Genomic DNA, 19,302 nt, shown 5'->3' with positions numbered 1-19,302 from the left:
CACCAGCTTCCACAAAGATTTTCACAAATTTAGCAGATTTTCAGGTTGCTTATTCATACACTCTCTTCCTACCCTCAATTCTAATTCCCGTGCAGCCTCTCCCACACCCCATTGCTCCTGTTTTGCTGATTTGAGTCACCAGGAATTCTCCATGAACTCCTGAAGGGAACACTGCTGTCACACAACACCAATGTGGCCAGCTTTAATCTGCTCCAATTCTTTCCACTGCTTTTCCAGTTTGCTTGGACTTTGTCCTGCTCCGAGACCAACAAGTCACTGGACAGAAAGCACAGAGTAGTGCTACAAACTGCTACAAAATGAGGAAAACCTCCAGCATCTAGCTTGCCTTACCACTATAGTCATGGATTATCTTGTAATTGACTGTGATCCCCAAAGTACATTCCTGCAAAGCCATTAAGAGGCAAGAGCATGACACTCACCTTAATACCAGGCCCAGTGTAATTTAGAGCTTGCAGGCAGCTTTTATGCTTACAGAACTGACAACAATCTGGTTGTTGACTAAAGCACTAGAATCAGGTGGAGGTTACTCTGTTGTTCTAATTCAGGCATTCTTGTGCCATGCTGCCCCTCCTAGAGTCATCTCTGCTGGTGACCTGGATTTCTAGCTACTTCTGTGCTGGGTCTTTTTGCCACTGGAAGGCAACACTGAAATCCAAGTTCCCTCCAAACACTCTTAATATTTCTCCTGGTAATGGTCTGGGAGGGTATAAACAGTAAGTTAAACAGCTTGTAAGCACTTCTTATGCAGGACAGCTGTATGTCACAGTCTTTGCTGTCTTCTTTTTTTCATACATGATAGAGGAAGGATCGCAAAGAGGTTGCAGAAGTAGACCATGGCTTCTTCTCAAAGGAAGAAACACATGCCTGAAGACAGCAGTGGTCATTACACTTCTTTCATTCCAGAACATTTATACAGAAAAATTCTCAAACGTGTGCTTATTTAACAGCACATAACTGACCCTCTCACTTATTCATTCAAAGGCTATTGTTTTGGTTTTTTTCCCCCAGTTAACACCTAGACTAACCTAACAAGATGTTGCTGCAGGATTTCAGCTAACATCATAAATTATAAGAATGTGCTCCTTTCAATGCTTTTGGGGTGTATATCTCTTCTTATTTGTTATCTTCAAGAGATTAAAAAAAAGAAAAAAAAAAAAAAAAAGCCATCAGCCACTCTTCCTTTCTTCTGCTAGAACTCATGTGGTAACATTGTTTCTATAATAGGAAGAAGTAGGTGGGAACAGCTTATTAAAGTAGGTTGCAAGGTAGACTAACAAAACACGAGGTAGGCATGGAAGGGAGCCCGATGTGGATGTGGAAACTTCCTGGTCCCATACAAGGGCCCCCGTTGCACACAGATGTGCTGCTACACAACCCCAGTTGGGGGAAGGCTGGCAGATACTTGAATTCTCTTCTCTGGTCTTACTGTCACCCTTTCCATAGCACTGGAGAAGCTCTTTTGTGCCGTGACACAAGACTGATGCAAGTTAATTTAAACTGGTTTGGCATGTAAATCTCAGTGAAATGTGCAGGCATTCAAACATATTACTGTACACAAATAGAATTTAACTCTTTCTTAATCACACCAAAATAAAACTCAGCAGCAATGTTTTACATAACAACATAACAGATTGTTGGATTATTCACTGATTCTGTTGCCATGGTACTAAAACAACCTCCAGCACACCATCTAGAATACTAATGTGCTGCAGGTATCATGAAGATAAACTCAGTTCAGGGCCAGTATTATCCAAGCTGTACTTTGTTGGGCAGCTGTATTCTGAACTGTCCAGATCACATGCACAAATGTCAAAGTCAAGGTCTATCATAAATACTTGGTACTACCAGCATTCAGCTGCAAAATTCAGGTCATGGTGAAACAAAAAGTGAAGGCTAGAGTCCTTCTTTGTAAAATACTTTGAAGGAAATAGGGTTTCATCATTCAGTTACAAAGATCCCATGACTGTTGTAGATGGCTGAAAAACATGGCAGTTAAGAAAATATAAAACAAAAAAAAAAAAATTGAACTATTTCAACCTCCTGATGAAGACAATTATTTTGAGCACTGTGGATACATCTGCAAAAAACAAGACGGTCCAAATGTGTAAATTTCATTGAACACATTATAGCTATTCTACACAGGTATTGTACACATCACCAGTTATTCATTAAGTGGTATGACTAACATCTGTCATGTGGTGTTTGTTCACTCATTATCTGACCATGGGTGAAGAAGTCTGTTGCAGTGGTATGTACATTATTTTGCTAAAGATTTTATTCTGTTTCTGATTTAGGATATGTTACTGTACATTTGTGGTACAACACACATGGACACAAAATGTGCTATGTATAAACATTTAGGCCAAAAGGTGTGAATGAGAGCATGGAAAAAATTTGAACTTTCTACAAATGTCTCATATAAAGTTCTGCATCATCTGTAGACCAGCCTTACCCTTTCTGTGCACAAACAACTTTTCCAAAGAAGCAGAACTGCTAGTCAAGATAGTATGCACCTCAGCTTACTTAAAAACTATGGCTAGATGTATAATACTTGAAAACAATATTGAAGGTGCCCACGTTGTGATGGATAAAGAAAACAGAATGATGTAGAAGTGACAGGTACAGGTATCATACAGAGTAGAGTGACTGACCAGCCAAAAATAAACTTCCAAGTGAAAAATAGCACAAGCTTGAAGAAGCCTAAGTGTTTTTCCTTGTTCATATTCAGTTCAATATGTGGACTTTGCCATTACATGACAGGTTTCCTTAGCCAAAATAATGTCTTTTATTTGCTCCATCTAAAATATTTTCTGACATTTATTCATTTCAGGCTGTTCTAGGAAACATCTGTACAGCAAATGTGTCTTAGACATACAGCTTGGATGAAAGAGATTTCCTTTTGGACTGGACAGCCTGAATAATGACCTCTGCAAATAAAACAAATGATTGATACTTGTGGTATTACTCACCACAGTACTATCTGCTGTTTCTCCCCTGATTTTTTAATGAGATTTAAAAGCATTTGAGTGAATAACCCCAGCCTTTTCATTAATTTAGCTAGCATGAAAAGCTGTGGGGCCTATGTGGCAGGTGCTGTGGGTTAACAATGGGTGTACTGTTTAATCCAAGGGAAACAGAGTTTAAAACAGCCATGCATAAAAGAGTATGGGACATTTTATGAGGTCAGAAGAAGCATTTTAAATGAGGAGGTGCAAAGAGAGACCAGCTACAGAAACATTCTTTCTTGTTACACTCACTTAGACATGAGAAAATGCCTTATAATTTGCTCTGCAGAAGATAAAGAAATCAAAGTGGAATATGTAAATACAGGAAGTTTGTTGGTACACAGAGGATCACTTCTAACTTGCAGGAGCAGTTGGCTACTGTTCATCAGGGAATGGGCTATTCTTCTAGACCATATTCCTTACAGGCTTATCTCTTTGAAATTCAGAGAAACACAAGGAGACAGTCAAGCAAGTGCAATAGCATTTCAACATAGGGAAAAATGGTATGTGATTTGCAGGTTTGTTTGTTTTCAAACACTGGCTGACTCAGTTACTGAGAGCACTAATTAAGCAATCAGTGATTGCGAGTTTAGAGCAGAGAGCAGAAATGTTGAATCAAAATCACAAACAAACTTTCTATAAAATACCTGAAAGTGGTTTTGTTCTCATTCACTTTATACAATTGCAGTAGGTCCAGGGTCATTTGTGCCACTCCTCATCCCTTTAGGATAGAGTTTCAATGGTATAAATGGGCCTTTAGAGACTTGGAGACAGATGGAGAAGAGTACAGTTTCAAAATTGAATTAAATACCTTCCAGTTATGAAGCACAGATGTTCAGGGTCAGGAACACACAAGTGTAACACTGCTATAACGTGTCAGACTACTGTTCCTGCTGTTGGAATACCCTAACCATTTGCAGGTGATTCAGAAGAAGGTGTGGAAACACCAAAAGGAGAATTACATTATAGTTTGTACTATTGGAGAGCTCTTGCTCTACCTTACAATTTTTTACTTTAAATTTAAATCATTAAGGAATGCAATGATGGATGCTCATGTTATTCATTTATATGGCCAATGGTTTTTCAAGTATTGCAAAGGTCTTGGGCCAAGTGATAACACATGGGAATAATTTTCACACAGTAACCATGAACTCTCTCTCTTTTTTTTTTTTTTTTTTTTTGTGTGATTAAGAGCTCTACCTTCCAACTTCCTGAAATGTCCCCTGTTTTTGCTTACAATAAATTACTTTAGTTCCCCTATGTCATTATTTAAAAATGTTCTTAATGTCATCTTCTACTTCATTTCTCCTCTAGCACATGATTCCCATTTTGATTTTTTACTACTGCAGTTCAGCACTCCTTTTGTCTTCTTAATGTTGCCTTTACATAACTGGGGAATCCCATGCAAACACAGTGATGCTGATCACGTAACATGCTTGTGGATTTTGTGGTTTCTCCAATTCTGCTTTTAGGCTGCCAGGAGCCTCTTGCAGATGTATTTTCGCAGAGCACTATACAAGCTAGTAGGCAGTAATGCTAATGTGCCACGTAAATTTCTGTGGGCAGTCTTGCACGAGCATCCATTTGGCATGAGTCAAAGTTTTAGGGATAGGTGTCTATGGATACCTCCTAACTGGGGCAGTTTCTTTGCTCTCCACATGCTTTTCTTTTACTTTTCTCATACTCTGTATATTTTCTCCTTGTTTCTTTCCTCTTCCCAACTCTCTATTCTCCCTTCTCCTATTTCAGTCAGGTCCACGTGAGAAATTTCAGCCGCCTTTTGGAGTGTGAGCTTCAGCTGATATACATAAGCATCCTGAAGTCCTATGAACACCTCAATTTTCTTTATTGTTTTCTTCCTGTTTAGGGGGAAAGGGGCTGGAGGAGTCAGAGCTCTTTGTCATGTCATGTGACAACACACTGCTACATTCTGTCACTGACATGCTACTTCAGGACAAGAAGGGGGGCACAAGGATGATCAAAGGGCTAGAGCGTCTCTCCTGTGAAGAAAGGTTGAGAGAGTAGGGCTTGCTTAGCTTGTAGAAGAGAAGGATGTGGAGAGATCTCATTGCAGCAAGAGAGAGACCACTTTTTTACATGGTCTGATACTGATGTGACAAGGGAAAATGGCTTTAAACTAAAAGACGGGAGATTTAGGTGGGATGTTAGAAATAAATTATTTACTCAGAAGGTAGTGAGGAGCCGGTTGATCAGAGAAGCTGTGTATGGCACATCCCTGGAGGTGTCAAGGGCAGGTTGGGTGAGGCCCTGGGCAGCCTGAGCTGGTGCATGGCAACTCTGCCCATGGCAGGGGGTTGGAACTGTGGAGGCTTTAAGTTCCCCTCCAAGGTAAGCCATTCTGTGATTCTTTCCCCCACTATTTAAATCTTATTTCAAAGCCTATTCACAAAAAAACAGGCAGGCCACCTTCCATGTGATCATGGAGGCTGTGAGCAATGCCCAAGAATGATTCCATCAGTGGAGAAAGCTGGTGAACTTTACCATCAAAGGGTTTGAACCACTCACACAGAATCATAGAATCGTTTGACTTGAATGGAACCCTTTCTAAAGACCATCCGGTACAACTCCCCTGCAATGAACAGGGACTATCCCTGTTCGTACAGCCAGATCATGTGCTCAGAGTCCCATCCAGCCTGGCCTTGAGTGTCTCCAGGGATGGGACATCCTGTTCTCAGGGTAGGTTGTTCCCATGCCTCACCACACTTATTGTAAGAAACCTCTTTCATTAAATTGGTCTAATCCTCCCGTCTTTTAGTTTGAAACCATTTCTCTTTGTCCTATCTTAGCCAGCCCTACCAAAGAGTCCCCTTCTTTCTAAAAGCCCCCCTTTAGACACTGAAAGGTTGCTATCAGGTCTCTCCAGTTAGCTAGGGAGTCACTTCTAGGGTCTTACCCTAGCTGCCAAACTCACAACACCCACACACGGGAACATGCAGAAAGGTATGATTTATTGAGTGTACAATAGGCACAAAGGAAGAGATGCTGTTCCTGCTTTGAAAGGTCTCTAGTGCCCTGGATCACTGTCAGGCTGAAGCCTGCCTACCGCTCTTTCCATCCTCCTCAGAGCTCTAGACGACTTTCCTCCAGCATTTTGCCAAAGGTCTCGTATCACGACCTTCCAGCATTGGTATGAGCCCCCAAATAATAATAAAAACACGTCGCGGAGGGATGTCACCCCTTTTTTCTTCGAAGAATGGAAAAGCGCCCAGGGCACCGCGGCCACAGGGCCTCACCTCGGCGGCCCCCACGCCCTCTCCCAACAGCCGCGGGGGAGGGGAAGGGAGGGGAGGTCGCACGTTCCCCTCTCCCCCTGGCGGGCCCCAGCGGCCGCCCCTCACCGCGGCCGCGGGGCGGGGAGCGCCTCGCGGCGGGGCCGGCGGCACCTCGGGGCGCACCGGCGGCGGCGGCCTCGCATACGCGCAGCTGGGCGGGCGGCGGGGGAGGAAGCGGGAGGGCACCAAATTCAAATCGTTGCTGAGAAGGGAGGGGAAAATATACGGGGGAAGGAGGCAAGCCCAGGGGGAACGGAGAGGAGCGGAGGAGGAGAGAGGGAGGAGGAGAGTGGGAGGGGAGTGTAGAAGGCTCTAAGGGAAAGCGGCAGAGGCCAGAGAGGAGGCACGGCGGACGGCAGGGAAGGCAGAGGTGTCAGGGAAAGGACAGGGCGGCTTCGGACACCCTCGGCCGCAGCGCGGGGCAGCCGCCCGCCCATCCGCCCTCCCCGCCTGCGCGCCGCGGCACCATGGTGGACAGGGGCCCATTGCTGACCTCGGCCATCATCTTCTACCTGTCCATCGGGGCGGCGATCTTCGAGGTGCTTGAGGAGCCGCACTGGCGCTCGGCTACCGACGACTACAAACGGCAGAAGACGGAGCTACTCAAGCAGTTCCCCTGCCTGGGCCAGGAGGGGCTGGACAAGATCCTGCAGGTACGGTGGGGAAAGGGATACCAGGCAGGGTGGCAGGTGCCGGCGGGCGTCCGGGGCGGTACGCAACGGGGCAGCGCGGGGCTGCCCGCGGGGAAGCCGGCGGCCGTCCCCTCCTCGCAAAGCGCAGCGGGTCCCTGAAACTGTCCCGGGAGCGCGGGGAACGATCTCCGCCCGCCTTCACTGCTTAATGGCAGAGCAATCAGGTAGGTCCCTGCTCCTCATCCCCGCAATAAAAGAGCGTGGGGTGCCTCGAGGTGGGCGCTCCTCGCGCGTGGGGATGACGAGGTGGCCGGGTGGGTGCTCCCGCTCCTGTCCGGCGCGTTGGTTGTGAATGCAGCTCTTGTTTCAGCACCCGGAGTGGTTTCTCCTGCCTCAACGGACGTTGTGTGTGTGGAAGAGTAGGTGAAGCCAAGTCTTGATCCTTCTCAGTTTGGTCTGGATTAGTATTTTTTTTTTTTTCCTCGCCTTTTTTTTTTTTTTTTTTTTTTTTTTTTTTTTTTTTTTTCCGTAGTGAGTGCTCTCGTTGTGAGGAAAACACGTGTGAGGGTCTGAGCAGAGGTCCGCGAGGTCAGTCAGGCTGCAAGCCTGAAGGAGAGGTACAGGCAGGTCAGAAATGAACGCCTTGCACGCAGGGATGCTCACTGTTTCTGCGCTGAGATTCTACTTTGGGCGAGTGACTGAGAGTTTCTGAGCCATAAGGAGCTGATAATTGCCTCATTTCCTATCTGGCAGAATGCTTCTTCAAAACTAATCGTTAATCGATATCACGCAGTAAGTGTCCGAGTAGTATAAACTTAGAGCCTTTTGGTGGATGCGGTGTCGATTGAAACATTGTGGCAAGCAGAGGTGAGCCACGGAAAATAGGCTGCCCAGATATGAGGGACTCTGGTGGTGAAAAGGAGTCCCTCAGGACTTTATTTCAGAAATGCTTATATCGACTAGATCTTATGGTCATCGTGCTTTGGGCTTTTATTTTTTTTTCTTCTCAACTTTATTCCTAAAATTTACAAAAAGTCTACTAAAATACTAGGAAAATGACTCATTCATTCTGTTGGCATAATCAGTTTTGTGCGAGCTTTGAAGAGATATGGTTCTTGATGTTATAAGTTTGTGGTTTAACATTTATTCCTTCAGCTGGTGACTGTTTTGTGTCTGCTTCAGATAGAGCTTTCTGTTGGTTGTGTCCTTACCATTTCTGTCTTAGTGCTTTCTGTTAACTACAGTTCTGTAGTATACAGTGAAACAGTGAATGGAGGCTTGAAATTGTGAAGGGATGCTGGAAAATGAAAGACATGCATGCTTTGCTGCACTAGAATCTTAACTGAAATCTTACTCTAGGTTATCTATTCCCAGGAGAAGAACCTCGTCTGGATTGGGGTGTGCCTTAAGCCTGCAGTGTTTAACTTGCTGCTGATATAATTCAGAATCTAGATTCTGGCTCAGTTTAGAATAAAACTCACGCTGGTATGAGGGAATTATTTAGCTAGTGTTTTTCTGTGACCCTTACCACAATTAATCCTGTAGCAGTAGAAAGCTTTTTTCTAAAACAAAAAGACTAGGAAAAAAAATTCTAGGGCAGATGGACCACATGAGATAATGCATTGTAGAGTGTGAATGGGTGTGGAGTTGATGAGAAGAAAAGCAGCATAAGGCAAACTGTAGTCAGATCAAAGTAATTGGTTTGAGTACCTCTGCACACCACAAAGTGGAGGAGGGACTTCCCTCTTCAGTGTGTTGGCTCCTGGTGATATTCTTGTATTCCTGTTTTGCCTCTGTACTACTTCCAATTATACCTTAACTTTCCCTGTCCGATCTTGCTGGTCTGATGATCCCTTGTAGATATTCTGCTGTCATCTTCAGCCCAGTTTAGCTGAAATACAAATCTTTGCTTGCTCTTTCACGCTGACTGGTGACTGGAAACTATACTATTTGCTTTATTCTGGATTTGTAGTTTTGTTGCTGCTCTTATTCAGCATGAGAAGTGATTGGAAGGAGAGAAGTAGCATTTCCTACAGAGGAGGGTGACAGGGTGAAACTTAGTCCAGCTGAAGTTAAGAGGGGGAAAATAAACAAGAAGTCATAGAAGGTAATAATGGTTTCATCTTGAATGAGCTGTAAAGTATACTGCAAATAGTATTTGTAATGGTTATTTGTTGATCTCTATCTGTGCTTTTTCTGTTGGGTTTTTATGATTCTTTAAAATGTTACAAATCTCTGTTTTCTTTTGGCAAATCCTGGCCATCTTGCACTCATACAAAGCCTCCAAATATAGTGTTTTACAATTTGTCATCGCTGACTTTAAAATACGCGTTTTTTTTTCTTTACCCACACTTTTCTTGTGCTCCACTGAGCCACTTCCATGGACTCTTTGAACTAGTTCTTAGAATTTTGCATGACTTGACTTATTTCCCAGCTTTTGTTTTCAGTTTCACAGCCTCCAGTTCATCTTAGAGCTTTTCCTCTCACTCTGCTTGTGGTCCCCGCTGATGCTCATATGACTCTTCACAGCCACACCGAACTCTTCTAATTACTTGTCTGATATTCTCATAGGATGCACATAGGATAAAGTTTTTCAGCAAATATAACCATAGATAAAAAGTTAAATGGTTGTTAAAATGCAAAGATGCCAATAAATGTTTAAGTTGAACTAACAATACCAATTTTGTTTGCAGAAGCCAGCTGAAAAGTGACAAGGACTGACTTAATCAGAGACAGATCTCTCTGCTGCCCTTGTTCCCCACCCAGGTTAGCTTGTGTGTTCACCTCAGCCTAACGTTAGCTGTAAGTGGAGTGGAAGTTCTGTATGGAATGGATGCAAAGTTAAATGTGTAGGGTGATCTTAACTGTTCAAAAAAAAAATGATGAGGTTGTCGGCACAGGTTTTCAATTCATATAGAGAGTGGCACGTTTGTACCTTCAATATGAGTGATTCTTAAGGGGATTGTATTTTGTCAAATACTCTCTAGGGCTTGTATTCTGTAATAGAAGATTTCACAACACCTGATTACTGTAGAAATACACTGCAATAAACTTTATTGAAATACATAACACTTTCACAAATCTTCTAAGACGAGAGTTTTAGGATAGCTAGAAGGTATTTCTTCCCTAATCCTAAATACCTAAGAATAAGCTTAAAAGTAGCATCTAGCAGTCTTATGTGAAGAATCTATTTGCTGTCAAGTATTATGAGTGCCATGAAAGTATTTCCTAAACTCTTACTGGAGTAATGCTACTTAAACCCTTATGTTATAAGTGTTTGACTGGAGTGTGTGTAGGCTGTTGTATAGAACTCTACGGCTTTGCCTTGGCTTGCTGCTATGGCTCAGAGTCCTGGGACACTTTAGGAGGAGGAAGAGAGAAGGCTGTGAGACCCACAGTGATGGCACCTTCTCTTACCCTCCTGTACGAATGAGTTTTGGACGCAAAGCAAACGAAGAGTAATGTGATCATTTCCCTCTTCTCTAGTTCCTTACTTTTACTCTTTATTGCTCCATCCTGATTGTGAAACATCAGCTTAATGATAAAGGAGCTATTCATGCAAGGAGGAGCTCTCTTGACCCTCATACCACTATTTATATGAGCAAAGGTTTGCAACACTGAACTACATCTTGTTTACTAGGAAATCTGTTTTGCTGGTCCACCATAGTCATCAAGGAAAGAAATGCTTTCCACTGATAAACCTCAAGGCTAGTGAAAAGAAAGGGAATAATTTAAAGGTAAGTGAAAATGGTTACTTTCTATACAAAGTAATAAAATGAGAAGAGAAACTAGCTAAGCTCAGGAAAAGCAGGCAAACTTACAAGAGCAAATAACTGAGGTCTTTATTTGAAAAGCATGCAGGACTGTAAACTGTCCTGACAAAGAGCTTTAGAAACTTGAATGTTTAGACTTAAAGCCCAGTGCTGTGAACAAATATTTAGAAGATTCTTAAGGAGAGCTTCAGCTAAGATATACTTGGCACACAGGAGGATTATTCTAAAGGAAATAACCTCAAGTGGCTCAATAGTGGTTTCTCCTCTGATTTTTTTTTTTTTTTTTTTTTTTAATTCTTATTTTTTCCAAGCCAGGATGTCTTCTCCATTTGCAAATACTGACAGGTGCACTTCTGAATTCAAATTTTCTAAAACCTTGTGTTAAGTTTTAAATGCTTTTCATGAGTTCAACATTCAATTAAGGGGCCACACCTTTTCCTTATTGTTAGTAGAGTGAGTTGCTCTCCAATTTAAAGTTAGTATAGGTTTTTTTTTTTTTTTCCCCAATAATCTTTACTTTCCTGTGTTCATGAAGAGGTGAATAAATACAATATGGAAGATTCTAGACAACTAGGGCTTGTTTGGTAGTCTGTTTACTTCCTGATTCCTTCTACCTAACGTATTGAAGGTAGAGGAGACTTAATTGGAGACTGAATTCCATAGCTTAAATGCCAGACAGTCTGTCCTTTTTGCATGATCTGAAGAACGTAAAAATGAGCAACAACCAGACAAGGACAAAGCAAATGATGAACAGCAAAGACATTAACAGCAATACCTAATGCTTCCCACCTAACGATTTGACAGCACACATGAGGTTCATGCCTGAGAAATAGCTATTGGTAGACGTTTACAAATGTGTAACTTTAGTTCTGCACTCTCTTTCAGCAGAGAGAAATGGAGATTAAAATATAGGATCGCTGTCCACAGTGCCTCTGTGGCATCTCAGTCTATTGATTATAGATACTGCTATGGCAGCATTAGATAAGGAAACTTGAGGACAGGCAGTGCTACTTTATACCATAGCTTTTTTCTGTGTGCACCTTCATGCAAAGTCATGTGTAACCAGACATGCTTTCCTGTCGCATTTCATCTGTCCCTGCCCCCTTTTCTGTTTAACCTTTATATTGTTTAAACTTTCTTGGAACATAGTTAAACAAAGCTGATAGTGCATACGCAGCAACTCTCAGCTGATGGAGCAATAGCACTTCATCAGAAGTTCTGATTTTCCTGCTATGGGCTTAATCCTTGAGTGCTTGTAGTATATTGTCCTGTTACTTTGGGGACAGAATGTTTCTACTGCCTGACATGTTACCTTCTGCTATTAGGTGTGTTTTCTAGCAAGCTCTGCTCCAGAGATAATGGTATATGCAAGTAGACCTGCAGATTATTAACAGCCTGTTGTCTTAAAAGACCATAAAACCCCTGTATATATTGTTATTGCAATACACCTTCTTTAGCCAGAGAAAATTGAGTTTAATTATGACTTTGTGTAGATTTCCATTTTAAAATAAATTGTTGCTTTTCTTATTAATAATAATTATACAAAATGAATTGTTTTGGATAGTGTTGACCTTTAAAACAATCGCATTTCATACTGGTACTACGAATAGACGTTAACATATTAACTTGCAAACAGAAGCAAGCTGGATTGTAAACGGCAGTCAATAGTTTGATTAACAGGGAAGCTATAACCAGAAATATGGACATTCGTATCTTATTTTTATCTTAGCTGTGTTCGGTGTTCAGATCTCATGATAGTGGTCTTGAAAGCAGGATAGTATTGTGATAACTGTTTCCCAGACTGAAAATGAAATTTTCCATTTTCGAGTCTCCTTAACAATGGCTTAAAAGAAAAATGTTGTGGTTCGTTTTTTGTTTGTTTGTTTTTTTGAGGTAAAGTTTGTCATAAGTTCCATTGGTATATTTGTCTAGTAGTAAACTAGCATTACAATCTTATTGGGGTTGATGAAACATGATAATATCAATATATTTTTTAAGCCACTGGGATAATCTTTTTGTTCTCATTGTGTTCTCCTGTTAAAACTGGGAACAAAGTGCTCTAAAACCCTGTCTACTTTGGCAGATAGTGCAGGCCAATAGGAATATACTTAGAGAACAAAACTACTGGTGTTAAGGACATGATGATTGCTATATTTGCAGGAACTTTAATTTTCTGCTGACTCTCATGTGATCCTATGGATTTAATGCCTATGAGCAAGTAGCTCGTGTCTTAGATTTCTTCATTGAAGACATCTTCAGGTTTAGCTTAGTCCAGGATTAGTTCAGCTCATTAAGCTCTGAGTCTGCTCCCTAGAAGTAAACAAGATACGTTAATAGGGGACAATTGGGAGAGTTGGACTTTCGTGTATTCTTCATTTAAATTAAAATACCACTATGCTATCATCGTGATGTTGTGCATGTTGCTACAAACATCCACAGGATATCTACGCTTAAAGTCAGATTAAAATCCTGAAATATAGTATGCAGTATGTACTACTCATCTTCACTAGCTCTGTTTGTTGAAGGGATGGCAAAAATTTGAAGTCGTAACTGTCGTCCTTTGTGTTCTGTCTTCTGATTTGGGTTTTTCAACAGATGAATCTAGTATTATGGTATCTTTTCTCCAACACACAAAACACCAGCACGGAACCTTGGACTTGCAGTTTGTGTTCTGTTTTTATCCTTCTTAGTTTATCACATCTCTGTATTAGAAGCCTTAGATATTGCAGTAATAATTATGTACTTACCAACATTTTAATTGTAGGCAGGAGAGATCCCTCCTAGGCATGGCTTACCCTAGCAGCTCTATTTACAGTCAAATCAGTAAGGAAATTACCTTTTGTTCTTGTGTTATGTGAATTCCAGTGGATAAAAGGAAATATTGGGTGTGAAATAGCTTCTGAAATGTTTTAGGCTTCAACTTCATACACCGTTTTCTTAAGAGGAAGAAACATGAGCACTGAAAAGGGATTAAGAAACCTAGCAATATGTATTATGATATATTATAGCCTCTGCTGAGTCTGAAGTTACGTTCCTTTTCTACTGTGTGCATCTGCAGTGCTTCTCATGATTGACTTGTTTCTAACTCTTAATGTGGGATTGGTTGTTGCTGCTGCCTCACTGAGGTACTACATTTCTGCCTTAGCCAAATGGTAGAAGCAAATTGCTATTGAGCAATCTGACAAATAGTAAATTGACTTTCTGTGCCAGCATCTTGCAAATGTTGTGTAAGCAAGTTCCAGCTGCTCAGAAACAAAACCTGTGTGACACTTCCAGGTTGCAACAGGTACAAAAACAAAGTCCCAGCTGAACCTATAATGGATGTCTGAATTCTGATCCTTCTTATCATCTAGGATGTCAATTCCTTAATGTTAGTTTGGATTCTAGAGTAAGGCATGAGGTTGTCAGATGATGCTGGCTATCAAGTGACGTATCTAACAGAACTTGAAAATAATATTGCAAAGGGCTGTCAAGGTCCTGAGGTAGAAAGCATAGTCATCTGTTTGGTTTTGTTGTTGTTTTAGTTGGTTTGTGTTGTGGTTGGTTGGTTTACTTGTTCTGGTGGCTTGGCGAAAATGTCAAATTCAGTGATGACTTCTGTGCATGACTTCTAGTACTCATATTGCTCCTTTTTTGCACTCCCAACCTACTCTAAGCGAGTAGGAAAATCTTTGAAGGAAAGTTGCTCAAGAATCATGTGTGGTATCCTATAAGAGAAACAGCAGCTCTAAATGTTTTTTCTAGTGTTTGAGAGAAGTGAGGCTGATGAGTCTCCTCCAAGTACCCAAGGAACAGAGGAGGTATCTAGAGCCAAGCAGCTGCATAAGGAAAAGTGATATAATCAAACTTGGTTTCTCCTTTAGCAGTACTGCTGCAATATCCTACTACAGATGCAGCTGTTACAGTTTTTACTAAGTACCTTTACAGACCGTAATGCAAATATGCTAAAATCAAGTTAAGTAGTTGGATTATGATAACGTGCCAGGTAAGTTAGAATTTCAACCTTCAGGCCTATGTAAGCGGTGTGTACGTGACTGCAGAATCATAGAGGGCAATTCTGTAATCAAAGTTTGCCTTGTTGGCACAAGGGTTTTTGAAGGGCATTGGAGTTCATGTTTAGAAAATCACTCTTTCTCATTGGTATCAGTGCAGTCTGAAAGCTTTGTTGAGTGATTGCTGTCAGTTTGCCCTTTTAGAATAATACTGTGTTTCCAACTTTTTTTCCCCAAAAATTTTTGAGGTGGAGGGCAAGAGAAGGATAAGGAAAAATTTTGAAATTACTTCTATCACAGCAGCGTGGCAGTAGTAAATTTTATTCTGTTGCCATGTAATTTGCTGTGGTAGCACTAGTATCTTTGCTGACTGAAGCTGCAGTATGACCACAGTTTTTTATTAAGTTGGTACGTAGTCTGTGCAAGGTCTTAAAGCTATCAGCTTGACTGGTGACATGAACACAGATATGTTACATTTAAGGAGTAAAATAAAGAGATAATTCACACTTTGAGAGTGCCTTGACTTTATTTGGGTGGATTTTAAGAATGCTTCTTCAGCTCTATTACAGTATAGGCAGTTGATAGTTTGGACAGATGTGCCGTCAGCTGTGGTTTTGTTTCCTGCTGAGAATAGCTTCACACTGGCTGTTGAATAGATTCTTACAGCTGAATCCTATGTGTCTTTCTTACGAAAACTGTCTCACTTATTTGAGGTAACTGAAGATTCTCTGTGGTTTTAATGACTTTCTGAGTATTTTGGATGCCAGGCAGATTTTAAGGCACAGGTTTCTCAACTTAGCAAAGTGCAAGAGCTTCCTCTGACTCCAGCTTCTAAGGAAAAGGTGATAGATGCCTGCTAAGCAGGGATGACAGCTGCACGAAATCAAAGATAGAAAAGTAAGCAGTGTAATGAACAGAAGGCAGCAACGATAGTGCTTCTGCCAGCTGAGCCTTCTTCCTGCAATACAGTAGCAAGATGATAGTAGGGAGTTTTGGCTTTCCTGCCACCCCAGGAGTGGGGCAGTTAAGAAGTGACAGAGCACAGACTATTAATTACCTCCCACATATCAGTGCTTATTTTTTGCCTTCAATTACAGTGTGTTTAATGTTAAATGTTTAGGAGTGACCTGCAAATATATGGGAAGTTTTATGAACCTGGTAGTGTGCAATTTGATAGTTTTATAATGGAGGGCATGGTGGGTGTGAGGAAAGGTTGAAATTGTGCCAAATAAACTGGGCTGTTCTATGCAATAATTCCACTGAAGCTGAGTGACTAACGAGTCAAGCTTGTTGTACTGTAAAATACAGTAACTGAAGTAGGTGTCCTTAAACATTCCAAAGTCACCAGTGCCTTGTGTAGCTATAATACTTGAAGCTGGGCTTTGTTGACTCCCCTACCTTCTCAATTCTCTTGCATAATATGAAATAATTTTCTCTGTTTCCACTGGGAAAATTCCCATTTTTGTAATTGTTAAAGCATTTCCATTCTTCCTTTCTATATCAGTAGTAAGATGTAGAACGACATAATGACATCAGATGTGGCAAACATTCTTATCATAGTTAATAAACTTGCTTGTGTGATGCTATCATTGCAAAATCTAAACAAAGGTAGTTTGATATTCAAGTGACTGAGAATGAAAAACTGTAAAATCAGCAATGGAAAAGATTTGCACTTCTGCATCTCAGTTTGAAGATTAATTAACTAGTGACTGTTCATTGAGTATTACAGGAAAAACAGTTCTAGGGCAAAGTTGAAAGATAAACTCAAGCTGTGAAATAAGTTTGCTTGAAGTTTTTTTCAGGTGAATAGCCTTTTTTGTTTGTTTATTCAAAACACTTTCTATAGAATAGAATATATGCAGTGGTTTTGGGGGGGGTTTTGTTTTTGTTTTTTGAACCAACATTTTTTGCTCAGGGACTAAATGTGATTTAGTCTAAATGGGACTAAATGCACTTCAGTGATTTTGTTTGATAGTGTTTTCAGTTTCATATCTGCTCTTTTTTGTTGTTTTTGTTTTTGGTCCAAGTTACAGATTGGAAGCTTTCATGGGAAGAAAGCCTCTTGTGTGTATGTGGTAATGTAAGACTGAACATAATAAAATAGCAGAAGATTGTTCCAGTGTAGTCTTTTTAATGTTATACTGTTCATGCAGCATTGAGTTTAGTTATGTTAGCATACATACAGTGTTTAAGAAATATTATAATGCTTAGACAACTCTTACCAGCAAAATAATGTTATTTGTTCAAATTCAAGCTCTTACCACATGGAAGTGATGCTATTACAGATATCAGTGTGTCTAGATAAGGCTCTTCCTTTGCACGGTTAACTTAGTTATTGATCACAATCCTTCATATCCTGCCATAACTGTGTTGGCACATCTCTCTGTTTATATTTGAAAATATTTGTCCAGAGTAGCTTCTTCCCATAAATGCTAGGTTAGCTCAAGGCTGATTTTTGAGGGGGCTTGTAGTATGTAACATAATACTGTTTCAAGTTTATCCATGGATAAATCTAAACAGTCTATAAGAGAAGTTTCAAAACAAATAGTGTTTCTTGGCAGTTTTCTTCCCCTTGGTACTTCTCTTAACATAAAGCCATCACCTTGCTACTCTTACAAAACATCCTGTCTAAGTTGTTGGAAGCCTGCATTGCCTTGCCTCCTCCTCCTGCATTCTGAAGGAAGATACAGACAGAGAGACTAGTGTGGTGAGGTTATTTGAAGTTTTTAGTTGACTAAAAATACTCCGGAAACTTGTTTGTCTTAAGAAGGTGAGTTAGTAAAGGTTCTGCCCCAAAGATTTAATAGCTTACAGTATTACACAGTACAGAAGTCTGCTTGATGAATAATGCAGTTGTACCTACAGCTCTGCTCCACCCAAGTCTTGATCACTTTTAGTTTTGTTTCATTGAGTTGATGCTGTTCAGAAAAATAAGTTTTTTATTCCACCATGTATAAGCTCACTTAAGTGTCAGACAGTAACAACTGTTTTATTGACTTCCTTGTTGTTGTTTTTTTTAAGCTTCTTTTTCTTTAAGACAGGCTGTTAAGTAGGAGATGCATGATGTTTCCAACGCTTCAGCAGCACCTTCTAGTTTGTCTTCAGAGAAGCAAGACCTTTAATTTGTGTTAAAATTTGGGGATGAAATCCGAAAGCCTGTAATAGTTTATTCCTGGCTAGAAAGAACTTTACATGCTGTGAGATTCTTAATCAGATGCATGGTGTTATGTGTGGCTATCAATCACAGAAGCATAATCAGCTTCTTAATGCAATGTTATTTTATGTTTGTAGTTCCTTCAATGAGTTGAAAATTTTCTTTAGACTTCTGTAAGCAAAATTGCCCAGCTTGGATCACCTGTCAATTTTCATGTCCTAATGAAATGTTCTTATACACTGAAAACATGATGGAGATGAAGACTCACTGTAAACTTGACTTCCCTTTTTACTTTTCTTGCTTAGTACCAAAGCTTTTCTATTTAAATTTTTCAGTTTGTACCATTTTATAGATGGGTGGAATTCTGCAAAGATTGATTGAGTTGCTGATTGTTTGTACTGGGAGGGGGAAGAAACATTACAAAGATGTGATCCAATCTCTCCCCGTATAGTAAATTAAAATCAGTAAACTTTTAAAAATTGACTTTATGATTATTGTTTTGGCTTAATTTAAATCTGCATAAATTAATTTCAGCTAAACAAAAATGCCTTATTCTGAAAAGGCTGTGTGCGTTAGCATCTGTTTATGTAATTGGTAATAACCGTGTTGGCAGTACACCACCACATTTACTTGAGGCTGGTTCTAACCCTGCTTTACACAGTTCACCAACTGGTGTGAGTGCTTGATTAAACTTTTAACTCTTCTGTTTCCATTTTCTTATCTGTAAAATGGGGACTGCAGCATTCTCCAAAGTCCTTGTAAAGGGGAGTTGGCTACCATTAGTTACCATGTATGTATTCAGATAGGCAGGAAGTCTAATCTACTTTCACCGCTTTCCAGCTTCTTAATTCAGCTGATGCAATGCAAGAGTTTAAATTCCCTTTTTTTTTTTTTTTTTTTTTTTTTTTCTTCCAGACAAGGAATTGGTTGGAAAATCCTCTAAGTTAAGCTGTATTAATGAAAGCTATGAAATCCTCTGATATGTTTTAATTATGAATGAGAATAATCTTCTGAGATTGAGGAAAAGTTGTGGCACTTAGCATCTGCAGAACAGCTGCAGTAACCTTTAATTAATTTGTCTTCAAAACATGTCTATGTGGAACTTAAGAAAAAGAAGAGGAAACAGTTCTGTAATTGTAATAATCTCAAATTCAAGGTATTGCTGGTAAAGTAATGAAGATGCTTTACATCAAAATACTTTTTTAACTAGTTAAACTGGAATCTAATTCTGAATTTAATAATGTTGGAAAAATCCATGTACAATGTCAAACTTTGCAGTTGTGATCCAGTTGCCTTTTCAGACTGTTGGTGTTTAAGTCCATTGCGTGTCAGTGAAAAGGGGAAAACAAAAGTTAAGCAGCACTTAGTTAATACAAGTATAACATCAGCAAGTATCACAAATAGATAAGCTTCAGCATTCAGTTCTGTAGTT

General features: G+C 40.3%; 1 protein-coding gene across 1 annotated transcript in view; it reads left to right on the top strand.

The window, feature by feature from the left end:
* The first annotated feature begins 6,733 nt into the window (after positions 1–6,733).
* The window catches only part of KCNK5 (potassium two pore domain channel subfamily K member 5), a 34,784-nt gene continuing 22,215 nt past the window's right edge, over positions 6,734–19,302 (top strand). Inside the window, exon 1 of the mRNA XM_042827823.1 lies at positions 6,734–6,972. Coding sequence (XP_042683757.1) covers positions 6,787–6,972 — 186 coding nt within the window. The 5' untranslated portion in view covers positions 6,734–6,786. The remainder of the gene's footprint in view (positions 6,973–19,302) is intronic.

Source organism: Centrocercus urophasianus, unplaced genomic scaffold (assembly GCF_019232065.1).
Source record: "Centrocercus urophasianus isolate 14NV4802_14NV808 unplaced genomic scaffold, USGS_Curo_1.0 seq_10, whole genome shotgun sequence".
In the NCBI taxonomy this organism is placed as follows: domain Eukaryota; kingdom Metazoa; phylum Chordata; class Aves; order Galliformes; family Phasianidae; genus Centrocercus; species Centrocercus urophasianus.
The sequence above is the reverse complement of the archived record's forward strand: the minus strand, read 5'-3'. Positions and strand labels throughout refer to the sequence as shown.